We start from the raw sequence: 17,997 nt of genomic DNA, 5'->3' as shown, positions 1-17,997 counted from the left end.
GATTTTTGTTGCAAAAAAATCCACAGTTGTAGATGGCATACTAGCTAAGATTCTAAGAAATGGTAAAACGTAAAATTAAACCTCCGTTAAAAAATATAAAAAAATGTTTCTAAAGAAAGTGGGTATTTTTTTCAAACAGGCTGAAGCAGACTTAAGTAACACCTTTATGCAGGATAAAAAGCTTCCCTGAGCACAACATGATACGACCGCAGTGTTCGAACCCTGAACAGTTAAGGCAATTATGGACAAAATGTTACCTTTTGACAAACTTAAGCCGATTTTTTGGGTGTGGTCCCTTTGATCCCTTATATAACTCGAGAACCAGAAGAGATTTTTAAAATCTGATTGAAAAATGTAGGCAGGAATTTTCATAAGAAATCCAATAAAAAATTAAAATCAGAGAAAAAAAAACCATTCTACTTGTGTTTTAACTCCAAATTAAATAGGAACCTTTCCTTAGTGGTTAGAAAAAATCATATCAAAATTCATAACAATTGGTCAAACACATTCTAAGTTATCGCACGGAAAAGAAGTGTCCCCAGACGAAAACATTACACGAATGCAAGTTTTTACGGTCGTATAACGAAAAAATCAAACTACAGGCCTGTCAGTGTGTTATCTATTTTTTTTCAAAAGTTTGCGAAAAAAGTTTAGTAAACTCAATTGAGCGAATATTTCTTACAATTTCATCTTTATTTATGTGTTTTTCGTACATAGGGGCCATGGTTGTCAAACTACGCTGCCAAGACTGCTAGAAGATTGGCCATCAGCACTACATAAAATTTCTATGTTGCTGCAGTTTTGATGACTCTGTCTAAGACATTCGACTGCTTCCCCATGAAATTGTACTTGATAAATTGTCAGCAAATGGGATTTCAAAGCTTTCAATATACATCCTTCATTCCTACTTGAATAATACAAAACAGGCAAAATTAATAGTGTTCTCAGTAGTTGGGCTGACATCCATAAGGGGGTACAGCAATGATCTATCATTGATCCTCTTCTTTTCAATACAGTAATATCAATGAATTTTTTTTCTCTCCATTAAACAATTACGCAGATGATAACACTTTATCTTTTTGTTCACATGATTATGATGTATTAATTTCCACTTTAGAAACTGAATCAATGGAGTTGTTTGAGTGGTTTAGAATAAATAAAATGCAGGCTTATTCTGACAAATTTCAGGTCCGACCGGTTGGTAAATAGACTTTTGAAAAACAAACATGTATCAATATTCACTCTGCAAGTTTATCCGTAAAAATACGTTGAAACTATTGGGTATCGAAATTGATTATAAAATTTAGTTTGATATTCACTGTGGTAATTTTTGTAGGAAAGCATCTATATAGCTAAATATACTCAAACGTCTGGGTCCTTTTTGAATAGACTCACAAGATTCACCATTTTCCATACTTTTCTTCTTCGTAACAATTTTATTTTTACCCCTTTGGCGTCGCATTTCTGTACTGTTAAAATTTAAAAAAAAATGGAAGACGTGCAAGAAAGAGCACTCCATTTTATGTATGCTGATATGTCTATCTCATACGAAGCACTTTTGGAACGTGCCGCGATGCCTACGCTGCGTATAAGACGCCTCAGAACAAAGTCTGTTAAAACCTTTAAAATCATGAATAATTTGTTACCTCTATGCCTACGAGATATTGTCACCGTGAAATCTTATAAATATACTTTCAGGTACAAAAATATACTAGGTATCACAGCCAGTACATATGGTATCACAACCAATACATATGGTATCAGAACCAGTACATATGGTATCACAACCAGTTCATATGGTAAGAACATTTTTCATTTTGTTGCAGCTACTTTGTGGAACAGTTTTCCGAACCATTTTAGAACAGAAAATAGTTTAGTTCGGACCTGGAATGGCTTTCTTTTCTTTTATCGTTTTTGTATTGTTATGCAAGGACTATATGTTCTTTGCTGTATCTTTATTATTTATTCTTTATTTATTCATCCATTTCGAACGTTCACTCGAGACGGATTTATGCATTAGTTCTTATAAATTTACCCGGCTGTAAGTTATAATATGGAATAGAACTAATATATATGAATTTCACTGATCTGGAACAACGGATTAATGCATATCGACAGAACGTACAGGCATATTAAATTTGCAAATGAATGTTGACAACTCTTCTAACATTGTATTACAGTCACACTTTAGCAATGGATAATGCTAAATAAATGTTCTATCGTTTGTAATAAGCTTTGGTGTTTATTTGTTTGCACAAATAAACATTGCTTAATGTTTATAATGTGTGCAACAACATTTACTAACATGGTACTAATAACATGTATACCCCTATTTAAGGCCTATACGTTTTAAAACATCTTTTATTATCTACTAAAACAAATTTCTTCGTGGCGGTAGGAATAAATAACAAGTTAGTTTTAAAACGTAGAAAATGATAAAACCGGTGAAATTTCGATAATAATTTTTATTTCATATAATATTAATGGTACCATAAAAATTGTAGTGTATGATCAAAGTCTAATAAAGTAGGTTATGTATTCGTTTCTGTTTATATAAATACCGTTTACCCTCCAAGGGAAAACCTTTACGTCATATTAAATTTTGTTTTTTAGTTTCGCATCTTTTACAAACTATATTTATGAATATAACTCGCGTCTTAAAATTTCTTAAATTACGGAGAAAAAAATAACCCTAGTCAATGTAAAACTGTAAACGGCATTAGATCTTTTATATCATAAAATATCAATACCCTACCAGTGCATGGACTATATGCGTGTACATATTATATGTATGAATATATTGTGTTGTCTTTGAAAGTTCGTTGCAGATAATACTGTGATGGGTCTAAATGTTATAAATGTAAAATATACATGTCTATGTGTCTACTGTAGTAACATGAATTATTGATATAGATCATTGAGTTAACCTCTTCATGTTTCAATAAAAAAATTATTTCAATTATTCGAATAGAAATTCTAAGTTTATAATAAACCTATTAATTTGGTTTTTTTTCTCTGACCGGAGCAAAATTCTTTGAATGCACACATCCCTTACTGCATGTTGATATCGATCGTTGGGGTTGGGTAAGGGCCAGTTTAAAATTTTAAAGTATGTAAGAAAAGAAATTACTGCTTGAACATTCGAACGTCAGACTTACGTTATTAAATGTACCGGATTTGGTGTCCATTTTTTAAAACAGTTTAAATCCAGTAAAAGGCAAAACATGCAAAAACAAAAAAAAAACAAACAAAAACAAAAACAAAAAAAAAACAGACAAAAAATTAGCTCGATATGAGCGAGCGCCGCGAAGCGGTGTGAGCTCTACCGTTATTATGTGTAGTTTCTAAATTTCCCTTAAGGTTCCCCAATATACTAACGAAAAAAGTCATGTCCCGGAAGTAACAAAAAGTGACTGTCATTACGAAGAAAATTCATCATTTCCTTCAATCAAACAAATAAAAATATATAGGTTAAGATTACGTTTAAGTAAAAATAAATTCATCTTTTCTAATAGTTTTCAAGTCTTTTTCTAATTTGTTTTACTTATTTAAAGAAGTGAATGCTATGTTTATAAAAACTTCGGGAAACACGTGGATGTACGTACGTGTATCTCCGCTGTTCCGCTGTTGCTGTTGCTGTTGTCAAGAACCTAACCCGCCTCGGAAAAAATATAACTCCGATTATATTATCACAATTGAAGCATAGCTTTTCTAAGATAGGAAAGGCAATCATTTTCTTGTTTGGAATTTGCAGCTGTCGTCTGAATTTCGTTTACGTCACATGAAAGCCATTCCAGGACCGAGCTATTCCCACCATCCGCGGAGAACTGTAATATTTCCGGCATCTGTACAGATTGATCTGACAGGCCAAAACTGAAATGGATGTTGCTAGAGATGCCCTTAAGGGATAAAACATATAAAGTATTGCGAAGTGCTGTAAAGTCGTTGACCATTTTGAGAGCGAGTGGAAAGGGGGGTATAGGGTTGGATTTTTTTTTTTTTTTGGGGGGGTGGTCAAGTTATTCATTTATTGAAAAAAAACCTCCCCCATTAATTAACAAGACAGATTTTCAAATGGAAATATTCATTTTGCTGGCTGCTTAAATATAAATAAAAATATTGCACTTGCGAAGCAAAAATTTCCATCCGGGTCGACCCTCCCCCTCTTTAGTTTAAACACATTTATTCAAATATAAGCACAAGCAAATACAGTGTACACATTTACATACAAACTCATGGTAGGATTCGGAAAGAAGCTACAAAGTTCCGTGTCCTTAAGAGTAAACTTGCAAGAATATTCTTATAAATAAGATGTATGTGGAATGATTTTCATAATTGACTAGTAAATAAGACAAACGAATAGAAAAACAAAAATGGAATTACAAAATTAGTGTAGAGATGCAGTACATGGAAGTCATGCATATATAAACCTTTTACTCTTAACAATAAACTTTTGAACTTTAAGAAAAACTTCTACATTTTGTTCAGCATTAAGAATATTTGAGCCATTAAACAATACATTTACAGTAATAGGTACATCAAGTACCATAGAAAATATGATTTCATTTCGTAATAAAGTATATTTGGGACAAAAGAGCAATGTAATGTCCTTTACTATTTTGACGAGTCTCGCACAGACGGTACATGTATAGTAAAGCTCACGGTGCTCGCTGATTTAGGCAATGCCTACCCCATATTACAATTACCACATTTGATAACGTGTACAAAAAAGAATGAAAAATTCAGAAAATAATTAAAATAAAACTGAAGCGAGTCGGTGCGTTTAACTTGGCGCGGAAAGGGGAAATAACCTGAATTATTGACGTCCTACATTATAACCTTAAAATGTTTACAAAATGACAAAATTAAGATAATGTTTCACTTGAGAGGTGCTATGTCGTTTATTCGTCCAAGGATACATGCTGAAGTAATGACGAATAGAAAAATATCATCATCTAACTTTGAGAATGACTTGTCTCGTGTATCACTTGGGAAAGGTAAGTCGATTTTACTCGTCGAATTGAATCACAGCAAAAAAAAATCTACTAACTCTCCGGTCTGCCCACATACGCCTACGGCATTATTATTTTTATTTTATTTTATTTGGGAGGGGGTAAAAGGTAAGTACAGATAAGAGTTAATACATGTAAAAGTTCAGTAATGTTTAATTTGTACAATGCAGGGTTGTGTTCTCTGACAGGAGCAAATTTTATTGCATATGTGATTACCAGTAGGGTTTTTGGTATGCATGTATGGGCGGGTTGTTCATTCAATTTGAAGAAGACAAAAATACTGCTTGAATATGTAACAACAACCACGAGACTGTCAAACTGAAGCTACCGGATTTCGCATCCGAAATCAACCGAAAGCGAAGCAAATAAAAAATAGGTACATTGTACCCCGATATTTCTATTACCTCATTAGTTAGTTACATTTATTATTGACTAACGTTCCAATATTAGCCTAAATATGATCAAAATTGCCAATAAAATACAAAAGTGCGCCTATACGGGATTAAGCTGTCCAATACGGCTTGTACCCGTCCACTACGTCATAATGGCCTGTTTAAGGTGAATATTGGCTTAGGCCAATAGGACGTATTGGACTATACGCAAAAATAGTATAATATTAGTATTTAGTATTTGATAAAAAATCAGTAGAGTTGAATTTGCACAATGCAGAGTTGTATTTATCAGATTTATCGAAATTTTTAGTATTTCAACTTTCAAAATACTTACAACACCGAGGCTTCATTCCTCATATTGCACATGGTAGAACCATTGTCTAGTACAAACTGAGAGAGTTAATTGCTGCACAATATATATATAAGACAGAGAGGAAAAGACTGCAAGAATGGATAATGAAAAGAGAGAAAGGGAACTTGTAGAACAGAGAGAACAGATATACTTACATACATACTTAGTCCTTGTTGCACTCGGAGGTGCACAGGGCAAGGACTAGCCTTTCCCATTCTCCTCTATCCCTTGCTGTCGTTTACATCTCTTTCTAGGTCATATCCATTTTCACTCCTGCCTCAACGGTTCGCCTTCAGATTGTCTTCAGTTCAGTCTTGCTGTCATTGTGCTGTAGTTTTGATGTCTTATCCTGCATATGTGCTTCAAGATGTGATCATAAGGCAAGGTCATCTGCATAGGATATAAAACTGAATAATTTGCTGTCAGTTGCTGCTTTAATCCTATCAACAACTATCTTACTTGTCAATGAAGATAGGTGATACCTCTCCAGTTATTACAGTTGGTTAAATCTTCTCTCGTTGACAGTTTTATTATGTTCCCTTCGGACCATGTAGTTGGTGTGATGTTTTCGTTCCAGATCTTGCAGAAAAGTGGATAAAGGATATCTATAGATATTGAAGGGTCGGTTTTAAATATTTCTGGTGGGAGCTGATCGTCTCCAGATGATTTGTTGTTCTTAAGTCAAGATTGCTTTTATTATCGCCATTTTTTTCTTGGCTTTAAGGTATTAACCTCACATTCTCACAGAAATCTACAAACTTTTCTCCATTCTCATTCATTTTGCCACATCCATGCTTACCAATTACTCTTTCATATCCTATGCTGTTGTTTCCCACTTTTCTATTAACGTCAACCCAAAGATTGTCATATCCTGCTTTTGAACCTTTTCTATTTTAGCTTGAAGTGCCTCATAGAAATCTCCCTTAAGGTCACTTTCTGCGTCATTTGTTATAGAGAAATCGAGGGAACCAAGATTATAGCGAAAATCAAAGGAATGTAATCCAGTAGCAATGACCAGACGTGCAAAACAAACACACACAACAAAGAACGTAAAATGACCAAATTAATACGTACAAAGCAACAAAGGTAAATTAGCAACTTGGACTCCTCTAAAAACTTTGAACATGAACCAGGTGTAACGGTAGGGTAAGCGGTAGAAAATAGACTTAGATAACGGATGTTTTGACTGGCTTAGTGTAAAATCTTGCTCTTTTGTATTTTGTTCTGCTTTACATCTCCTCAAGCGTGAACCTACTTTCCATACTCATGCATGATACGGACATTCCAAAAGCCTACTCATAGTTTTGTTCTTGTATTTAGTATACTCTTCACGCTTCTATCTTCCTGTTGGATTCCACTAACAACATTCATAGACGCAGGATTCTGCTGGTATCCTGATGTCTCGTGGTTGAATTATTGAATAATTAGAAGTTTTTCGAAATGGAGAAATTACCCCTTGGTCAATCTCCAATCGGATGGACGGACCAGGGATTTCCTTTCTCTAGAATGGTCGGTTTCAATGGCTAAGGAATCTATTTTATCCAGGTTTTATATCAGAGTTTCTTTCCTCTAGATGAGTTACTCGTTTAAGTTAACGAACCAATCTGGCCGGCTATTTTATTCATAACTGGAGCAAGACTGATAAGTGCTAGGGAATGTCAACATACCGGTGGGCATACCCACTGAATCTCTTGGCCCTTTCCAATAGCATCGTCAATTCAGCCTGAAATGCTGGATTCCAGTTAACTTGCATTGCCGAACAGAGATAGTTGAAAAAAGAACTAAAGAGAGAAGTCCAGGAATGGGGCCAGATACCAGAGAATTTCATAGTACCACAAAACTGGACATATATCAGCCAACTGTGAAAAGAAAAAAAAACATAGGAAAATCAGACAGTAAACTACTGCACCGACTGCAGAGAAAGGAATATCAGCCATCAAATTATGTTAAACTGATGGAGGTTTGAAGCTGGCTAATTGCGAAACAGTGCAGATTGTCATTGGAGCTTATATCAGCCAGTCAGTAAAGGGTATATTGGAGACAGGGAAGAAAAATATTGTTTGCATACTGATTAATGAGATGTTGCTCAAGCAAATACAGGATTTTTTAATTCGAGCTGTAATATGGACGACAAATCAGAAGTCCAATGCAGATTGTGAAGGAATGTTGGACGGACACGAACTTTGATGATATTAAAATACTTATAATTTTGTACTTGTCTCAAAGAAAAGGCTACAAAAATCTCTGCAATCAGCACTGTGGAGTTCACGGGTGTCAAAAAGGGAATACAAACATTATGACAAGAGTTTGAACTGCTTCCAACAGACCACCAAAAACAAACTGGTGCTACAGAGGAAATGACCATATACCGTGGAAGATTTAGTAAATGAAGTGGATTATAGAATTTAAGCTAATGGGAAGGTCATGATTTATCATGTAAACTTCCTGAAGAAGTATATTTCAAGAGATGATCTGATGCTGCCTCAAGTGTGTCTGTGATAAAAGAATTTAAAGATGATGAAAATTCAGAAGAGAAATTGTTTAGATGTCTACCTCATGGCAAGAAAACAATATTGATAATGTTAATATCAATCTAGAATTGGACGAAAAGAAGAAGGTTAAGTTGAGAGTATTTTAGAAGAGTATGCAGATGTCTTTTCTAAGCAACCAGGTACAACCAGTTTGGTTGAGCACAAAATACTACTACTGACGACAAAAGGCCGTATTCCGCTCATTATCTTGTTAAGAAGAAGAATATCAAGCAAAAGTAGAACAGATTTTGTAGATGAATGTCATTGATAGATCGCATTCTAGTTATAGTACACAAATAGAAGTGGCGAAGAAGAGAGATGATATGTACATGTTTTGTACATATTTTCAGGGAGTAAACAAGATAACCAAATTTGATATGTAAAGGAAACCCTGATGATTTGATAGTGAGGTTGAGCTAGGATAAGTTCTTTAGCAAGATCGATCTATTTAGCGGTATTGGAAGATACCCTTGGGAAAGTCTTCAAAAGAAAAGACTTCGTTTGTTGTGAACGGTTGTTTTTACCAAAACAAGAAGATGACATTTGCTTTAGTAATTTCTGGAGGTACAATCAACAGATTGACGGAAGGAATGCATCATACAGATAGTTATGTTATTCATGTCTTGACACACACAGGGTAGTGGAAACAGCACTTCCAAACCACTAAAAAGAAACCAATTTTATAAGCAGGCTCGTTGAGGGTCATTATTGTTTCAAAGATTTATGAAGTGATATGATCATAAAAACTTGAGTAGAATGTAAACTGCAGTTACTTGTGTTTTTACAGTTCGTATAACATTCAATATTTTGTTTTTAGAAAAGACAATGTGCTTTTCTATGTGGGGAGAATTGTTAAATGTTCATTTTGTGATGCTGTAAAGGGCTTTAATTGATTGTTATGTAACGGCTACATAAGGGTTATGTAATTTTGTTATAAATGTTATGTCTTATGTTATTGAGTTTTATAGATTTGTGTAAGATATGACTTATTTCAATATGTGAGTGGAATTAAAATACATTTGTTGAAAAAATAAGAAACTGACAGATGAAAATAGTACAACTGATATCTGGAGTACACGGTATTGATTTCATGTTCCATGTGGTGTGCACCAAATCCTCGAATAATTATGGGCGACGGCGTGGCTTAAAAGTACTGGCAAGATGTTCTCATACAAAATACAGCATAGATGAATTCGCGTTTTGTGTATAAAAGACGATGAGTGCGGGATAATCGGGTATGCATGGAGACAAGTGCACGTCTCCTTGGTCGCGTGATTAATATAGGTTGATGAAACTTTCATCAAGATTGATTTAATGTACATAAATACGGAAGCCCGATAATTAACTGGATATATTTTGTAACTTGTTATAACAATTGCGCTAACTTTGGCTAAGTGAAGAGTGAAATAAGCTAAGATGATCGCTTCCAGAAACTCCTAATGATGTATGGTCTGCAAAAGTATTGTCAATGATATTAGCTTTTCTAATATCATTGAACAAAATGAAATATAACAAAGCGTCTAGCACAGATCCATGTAGAATTCCAGCCAAGACACTTCAAACGAGGACATTGATTTTTTATTACAATTCTTTGTTCCCTTTCTTCAAGGTGACTTTTTAACAATTTCAAAAAGATAGCAAGGTATGCCATAGGATTTTAATTAATGCAATAAACCTTTCTGCCACACTATTTAACAGTTTATCACTCACTCTCTAGTTGGCCTTATTTTTTAAACAGTTTATAGACATTGCCTATGAACTTTTTCCTGTTATGGCAAAATAAATTAATGTTAAGATGAACATTTATTTTTTTCATAAATCCCAAATTTTATATTTTTGCTATGGGTTTCAAGGTCAAATGGCTAATTTTCTCTTATTGTAATGAATTAAATAAGTATTTGCTCATATTTATAGAAAACATTCGGCTATGTGTGCAAATTTTTCGGTATTTCAATATTTATTCAAAATTGCATTTATGGTAAAAAAATCATAAATGGTTTTCATGGATACTGAACAGTTGAAAATGACATGGAATGACTTTCATAGCAATTACATGGAATGAATTTGGGCATGACAATGAGGTTACAAAAATGAAAGTCGTTATTGTTTTAAATATCATGCATTCATGCTAGAATGACTTTATACAGTAATATACAGTAAAAATAAGCAATATTGGACATTTGAATTTTCCAATTATGTCTTTTCCCCTGTTCTTTACAGCAAATATGTCGTAAAATAAAATTTCAGAAACGACTATAAAATACTAATTTTGATATGACATACCTTTACTTTCAGCTTGTCAAGTCTTTCCGACAATATCTCTTGCCCTGCGATTGCGGATAGTCAAAAATACTCGCGATGCACGCGTAGGTCACCGAGGCTAGTAATTTTTAAATATCAAAGAATATTAAATCATGGGCTGCGGACACAGGATTATTAGACGACCACGGAACATTCGGACAACTAGACCCCAGGACTAGGTTTCATGAACAATTTCAAATTGCGACTTTCTTAAAATCCGCTCTCAACTCAAACTTCGACCTGTCAGATCGCTTTTAGGAAAATTTCAGTTTAAGTTTTTTCTTTGTTTTTGTTTGTTTTGTTTTTGTTTTGTTTGTTTGTTTGTATGTTTTTTTGGTTGTTGTTTTATTATTATTATTTTATTATTAAATTGGGCCGTGACCATTGGACTACAGGGCTAATGAATTTTAGGACTTTTCGGACTCAGTCGAACTGTTCCGAGTTAAATTAGTCACTGTATCCCCCAAAATCCTTCATATTGAACAACTGTAAAGTATGCCAACTAAAACTGGTTTTATGTGCACCTATAATTTCCTTTCATTTACTGATTTTACATAAAGTTTTTACACATTTGTTTTAAATCTTACCTGCTGATTCACATCTTGTGCTTTTTCCATGATAATAATTGAATCTCTGTTTTTTAATTAAGATTCAGAATGTCCACCGTTAACACCTGGAGTAATGAGAATATACAGCATGAGATTTTGTCCATACGCCCAACGAACACGACTGGTACTACAGTATAAAGAAATACCGTATGTGATTATGTACCTGTACTTAATAGATATTAAACATGAAGGAGCACCTGATGTCATTTTTACAAGTCTCATACATAACTTTGAATACAAATTGTGATTATTTTTATTTGAAATCTAGATATACAACATGTTTACTGCATTAAATGTATTGTACCGGTACTTTAAAGTTATATCAAATCGATTTTAATGTAAAAAAAAAAACAGACACATGATCAATCCTTTTGATTTTTAGAAAGTAGAACTGGCTTATATATGTATTTTACTGCTGGGCTAACTGTTAATAATGTGTTTATAATGAGATGTAGTTCGATAAATAAAAATCAGAATTGTGATTTGAATTTTAAATAGGACTCTGAAATAACACTGCCATATTATCGATATTATCGACACATTCGATGACACACATTTACAATACAAGAAAGATGTTTTTACAAATAACTTTTCAAGTATATTTTAAGTAGTCTAGAAAGGGAAGCAATCATTCTAAGCAGTGATTTACGACTCGTGATTTTGTATGATAAATATGAACAATGGATAATTTATTATTTCTAACTTTTGCTTATCTTCTAGCCACGAGTTGGTGAATATAAACCTGAAACAAAAACCGAAATGGTTACGCTTTCGGTATCCGGCAGGATTGGTACCTATATTGGAGAAGGATGGACGTGTCATTTATGAATCCAGTGTATGCAATGACTACCTGGACGAAGTTTATCCATATCCTAAATTAACACCTTCAGATCCTTACAGGAAGGCAGAAGATAAAATGCTATCTGAAACATTTAATAAGGTATGGTTGAACGAACAAATTTAAAAAAAAAATGAATACCGTCATTAAAGTGATAATTTCTATCACGGTTTTGTCTTAATGAAAGGTGAATAACATGTTTAAAAGGCTATCAGTGCAATTCAAAGAGACAAACTTGAGTTTGTTTTCGCCTTCAATGAGACATGTCAGATATTTTCACGTTCACGGAAATTGGAAGAAAAAAATACGGATATTAAAATGTCGTTAGACACCCTTGTTAACTGTTCTAAATCCCATTGAAAGAAATCTTGTTAACACAAAAAATCGTCATCGGTAATTTAGCAGTGAAGTGGTAAAATATCTTTTTAATTAATGTATTTTGCAGGTAGTTTATCCCTTTAACATTCGTTTATTTTAGGTAATATCATTATTTTATGAAGTACCAGCGTCTATAGTAGAAGGTACATTCAAGGTCACCCTGAAGAAATATCTGAGGGAAATTAAACGGTATGAGGACGCTCTTTCACAAAGAGGAAAATTCTTCGGTGGTTAGTTACTATATTTTGTAGCATAAGCTTTGTTTTATATATAAACTTGATACAGTACCCTATTGTTAAATAAGGCAATCTGTTAGCAAAACAAGGAATGATTGAACGTTATATATTTAGTCCATTGCCTGGGAGGGTCCACCGTGCACATCCACTCATCAACTTCATGGTGATTTTTGGTACCTTTATGCCTCCCATTACCGAATCAATTTGTCGCCAAAGAATATTCTCGGATTCTATTTTGGTATAAGCCTATATTTGTACACTACTGGGTCAAAAAGCCAAGATTTTTGTGACTTAATTGTTTGAGCGTCTTAGCCTTCCTGGGATAACATGTGTGCAAAAGTAAACAACCTTAGGTATTATCGTAAAGCCCAATGTCTCAGCTTTACAATGGTACCAAGAAAGTAACACAGGTTTTGTGGTAAAATGAAAAAAATGTACCCCTACCCCGCCGAAAAATCGCTTAAATTTACATACTTTTCAATGTCAAAACCCCTATAGTATTTATGCTCCAGTAAAAATGGCTTATTTGGTATTTTCTGTTTAGTATTATCACAATTTATACTTCTGGGGTTCTTTTGATGAATTTTGGCGATTTTCGTAGTCCGAATTTATCCAAAAAATGCGAAAAATGGGATTTTCGATTTTTCGGTCAAAAATCACAAAAATTCGACTCTCTAAGTTATTACTTAAATAAAACGTCTCAAACTTGGTATCATTCGATAGATAATTCAATTTCCTACATAAATAAACTAGTTTTCAAGAAAGGATTTTCAAAAAATGTTAAAAATATTACCCCTACCCCTAGAAAACTGGTCTCAGTATCAAACAGAATATTCGTTCACAGCATACTGACATTGTAGAACTCATATTTTAGGCATTCATAATTAAAATAATGATGTACTTAATATATTTGATCGATTCAGGCGCTTAGGTTTTCCTCTTGGAGTGGAATTACTGAAAGATCGGAAAAATGGGAATTTTCAGAATTTTAGAATTTTTCTACTATATCACCCGACATTGTCTTTTTTTCAGAATACCGTAGTTTAAAAAAAGCTTTTGTGTGATACGGTTCATTAATATAATGTCTTAGCTTCAAAATGAGCTCAACTAATAAATATTTGAACTTTTACAAGTCAGGTTAGGTGGAAAATTGCCACCCCTACCCATGATGAAAAAATTCCTCAACATGAACTAAAATGTTAATTTTTGGCATATAAACGGTATACAATAGACATGTTGGGTACTATTGTTTTAATCATCGATGTATTCAATATATTGTCTCATTTCAGGGGCGTATTGTTTTCAGTTTTAATGTGACAATAATGAGTTTTTCATAAAAAAGAAATTTTTGGAATTTCATATTTTCTTCAATTTCAACTATAGTTGGCAATTTCTTTCAAATACCGTACTTCAAACAAGATTTTATATATTCAAATTCAATTATATAGTGTCTTAGCTTTCTAACGACCCCAAGTAATAAATATTTGAACCTTTTCAAGTCCAATAAGGTGGAAAAATGCTACCCCTACCCATGATAAAAACTGCCTCAACATGAACTAAAATGTTTTTTTTTTTTGCATATAAAAGGTGTACAATAGACATGCTGTGTTCTGGTATTGTAATTATCGATGTATTCAAAATACCTGCTCATTTCAGGTGCGTATTTTTCAGTTTCAATATGACAATAATGAGTTTTTCATAAAATTGGGAATTTTCGGATTTTCATATTTTCTTCCATTTCAGCGGTAATTGGCTTTTGTTTTTCAAGCAACCTACATCAAACAAACGTTTGTATATACACACACATCTATGTAGCATCTAAGCTTTCTAATGAGCCAAGGCATTGCATACTTTAACGAATTCCAAGCCATAAAGGCGAAAGAATGGAACCCCATACCCACTAAAATTTCCGTGAAAAACCCAGAATTCGTATGTGGTAGATTAATATTTTTTAAATGGTATTGGATATATTTATGTCAATCATTCATCGTAGTTGCTTCTTTGAAACCTATATGTATAAAAAATAATGATAGCAAATAAAATCAAATCATGTAAAAATTGTGATATTTTAAACAAAAACTATACAATTTACGTGCTAAAAATATGTGATCAACTGTTTTATTCTTAAATTTCCCTCTTTTGTAATATTTTGTTGTCTTTGGGGCAGTAAAAGCATAATTTTGCTTGACAATGTGATTGATACAAGAAGATCTTCATTATAAATGCCAGACAGACATTGCCTGCAGTCCGTGTATGCTATAAACGATCATTTTCTTTCACATGGGGCAGATTTTAGTGGGTAAGGGCACCATTCTTTCGCCCAAACGGCCTGGAATACGTTTAATTGTGTACTGCCTTGGCTCATTAGAAAGGTAGGATGCTACATAAATGTGTTTGTTCGTACAAAAACTTGTTTGAAGTAGTGGACTTGAAAAGCATTGCCAATTACAGGCGAAATGGACGAAAATTTTAAAATCCGAAAATTCCCAATTTCATGAAAAACTTGTTATTGTCAGCTTGAAGTTGAAAATAACTCGCCTGAAATGAGAAGATATGTTGAATACATCGATAATTAGAACAATAGTACCCAACATTTTACATCGATTATGTGCTAAAAATTAACATTTTAGTTCATGTTTAGGCATTTTTTATCATGGGTAGGGGTGGCAATTTGTCACCTAATTGGACTTGGAAAAGTTCAAATATTTATTGCTTGGGCTCATTACAAAGCTAAGATAATATATAATTGTATTTGACTATGCACAAGCTTATGTGAAGTAACGTATTTGAAAAAAAAAAGACAATTATAGGTGAAATGGAAGGAAATATGAAATTCCAAAAAATCCCCTTTTTATGAAAAACTTATTATTGTCACATTGAAACTGAAAAATACGCCCAAGAAATGAGAAAATGTGTTGGATAAATCGATGAATAAAACAATAGTACCCAACACGTCTATTGTACACCATTTATATATCAATTACTAACATTTGGGTTCATGTTGATGCATTTTTTTAATGGGTAGGGGTGGCAATTTTTCACCTAACTTGACGTAGAAAAGTTCATCTATTTATTACTTGGGCTAATTTTAAAGCTAAGACATCATATTATTGTACTGGATCACCCAAAAGCTTGATTGAACTACGGTATTCTAAAATAAGCGAAATAATGGGTGATATAGAAGAAATTCTAAAATTCTGAAAATTCCCCTTTTTCCAAATTTATTGTAATTGTCACCCCAAAAAGAAACTCTAAGCATCTGAATTGACCAGATATGTTATGTATTTCGTTAGCTTAATTATGAATGCCTAAAATATGAGTTCTACGGTGTCAGTATGTTGTGAATGAGAATTCTGTTTGATACTGAGACCAGTTTTCTAGGGGAAGGGGTAGTAATTTATATCATTGAAAATTAGTTAATCGTGACTTCTATGTAGGAAATTGAATTATCTATCGAATTATACCAAAATCGAGACGTTTTATTTAAGTAATAACTTGTACAGTCGAATTTTTTATGACTTTTGACCGAAAATCCCATTTTTCGCATTTTTTGATAAATTCTGACTACGCAAACCGCCAAAATTGATAAAAAATGCAATAATACTAAACAGAAAATACCAAATAAGCCATTTATTTACTGGAGCATAAATACTCTAGGGGTTTTGACATTGAAAAATATGTCAATTTAAGCGATTTTTGTCGGCGGGGTAGGTGTACATTTTTTTCATTTTACCGCAACTTTCTTGGTTGGGCTACATGATAATAATACATACATTTGTCAGTTTACTTCGTTCTGTAGAAAGAAGAAGTTCGCAGAATAAAAAATCTTTAAAAATAGATTTTTGCCTGAACGAGGTATACAAAGTAGCCAAAAAAAAAATACAAAAATGCTTCAGTTTATTTTTTGGCGACAAAAAGATTCGTAAATGGCAGGTATAAGGGTACCTGAAAGTCATATTTTGGTTGATGGGTGGGGGTCGATGCACGGCGGGTTATCTCAGCACACGTACTAATTTAATTGTCGGTAAATTGAAAATAGTAGAATATGTAAACGGACGAAGGGCTACCATCAATATTGTAATTCAAAAAATTATTAAAGAGAAGCTATGCATCTAGATGAATGCCAACTTATCAGAACTTGAATGTGAAATAACTTATTCCACCGCATATTGATTTCAAAACCAGAATTTCCAGTAGTACACAAGTTTAGGTTTTTACTGTTTTACATACAATTTTTGTGTAAAGCAACCAAAAGCAATACTATTAAACTTCGAAGAAAAGCAGCTCATGTTTATATTTGTGTTTTTATGGGTTTACAAATTTGATCAACCCTATTCCATTAACTGGTACATGATCCCTAACGCTGCAACAAGTACAGAAATGACGACACCAACACATTTTTTCTAATAAAAATATATTTACAGGGGATAAGCCTTGTATGGTAGACTTCATGATTTGGCCATGGTTCGAAAGACTTGAATGTATATCCAAAGTAGCTCCAGAGACGGATATTACTAATATAAACTTCCCGCTGTTAGCTTGTTGGATGGAGCGAATGAATCAAATTCCGGCAGTGCAAAATACTTTTGTCAAACCAGAGCATCATATACAGTTTTTTACTGGTTTACGTGAAGGAAATCCTGATTATGATTACGGAATTACCCAGAGTAAACTATAACCAATGGAGCCTTTTAAACGATTTAAAGTTATCAAAGAATGATCAAATTACAATTTAATAGAATGTTTCTATTTCGTGCATAATGATTGGTTGTTCACCTTCCACAGTCTGTGCGGTGAAAATTATTGCAACTGTGTAAATTTCAAAAACATGTATCGTTGATATTGTATTTTATTTCTTTGTTTCTTTCATTTTCGACACTGTTTATCTAGAACTTTAATTAAAAGAAAAATGATATATGGTTAACCGTAGTCCAATTTTACTTCGAATATTGAAATTGGCAACCAGTCACGTTGTCTTTAGCAGACAAAAAAATGAATTCAATTTCAGATATTTTTTTTGTAATTGGAACACTTAACTAGACATCGTTTAATCATATTATAGTACCACATTGTTGTTTTTATACAAGTTATTTTACCATTTCGTTTATTTATAACTTCAGTATGTTCTACTACACTTTAAAATTTTATTTGCAGTGTTTTCATTGATTCTCCATGGAACATTAATCTTTTTGTACAGAAGCAATGGTGTGAATGTCTTCAATTTTGATTTTCAAACCATATAATTAAATAAATAACAAATAACATTATGCTTGACGTCTTCCTTTCTGTATGTAATGATGTTTTGTTGGAAATGCATTGAATTGAAAATTTTATTTGAAAGGAAGTTTT

At 33.1% G+C, this 17,997-nt stretch overlaps 2 protein-coding genes across 3 annotated transcripts in view; one reads left to right on the top strand and one right to left on the bottom strand.

Moving 5' to 3' along the window:
* LOC148616274 (solute carrier family 23 member 1-like) overlaps window positions 1-11,316 on the bottom strand; it is a 51,269-nt gene extending 39,953 nt beyond the window's left edge. The window contains exon 1 of one of the 2 annotated variants that reach the window (XM_088583153.1): window positions 11,176-11,316. Coding sequence is in view for 1 of the 2 variants with exons in the window: in XM_088583154.1 (XP_088439280.1) it covers window positions 11,176-11,205 (30 nt within the window). In the remaining variant the exon portion in view is untranslated. The remainder of the gene's footprint in view (window positions 1-11,175) is intronic. The other variant, XM_088583154.1, reaches the window with a different exon arrangement.
* On the top strand, window positions 4,827-17,915 carry LOC148616273 (glutathione S-transferase omega-1-like). The gene is made up of 5 exons (XM_088583159.1): window positions 4,827-4,997; window positions 11,238-11,343; window positions 11,917-12,136; window positions 12,513-12,642; window positions 17,073-17,915. Exons 1-5 carry the CDS (start codon window positions 4,874-4,876, stop codon window positions 17,324-17,326), a joined length of 834 nt encoding a protein of 277 aa, XP_088439285.1. The 5' UTR covers window positions 4,827-4,873; the 3' UTR covers window positions 17,327-17,915.
* Window positions 17,916-17,997: the final 82 nt, after the last annotated feature.

Source organism: Perna viridis, chromosome 5 (assembly GCF_037379345.1).
Source record: "Perna viridis isolate PV_CMFRI_1.1 ecotype Kerala chromosome 5, ASM3737934v1, whole genome shotgun sequence".
Taxonomy (NCBI): Eukaryota; Metazoa; Mollusca; class Bivalvia; order Mytilida; family Mytilidae; genus Perna; species Perna viridis.
The sequence above is the reverse complement of the archived record's forward strand: the minus strand, read 5'-3'. Positions and strand labels throughout refer to the sequence as shown.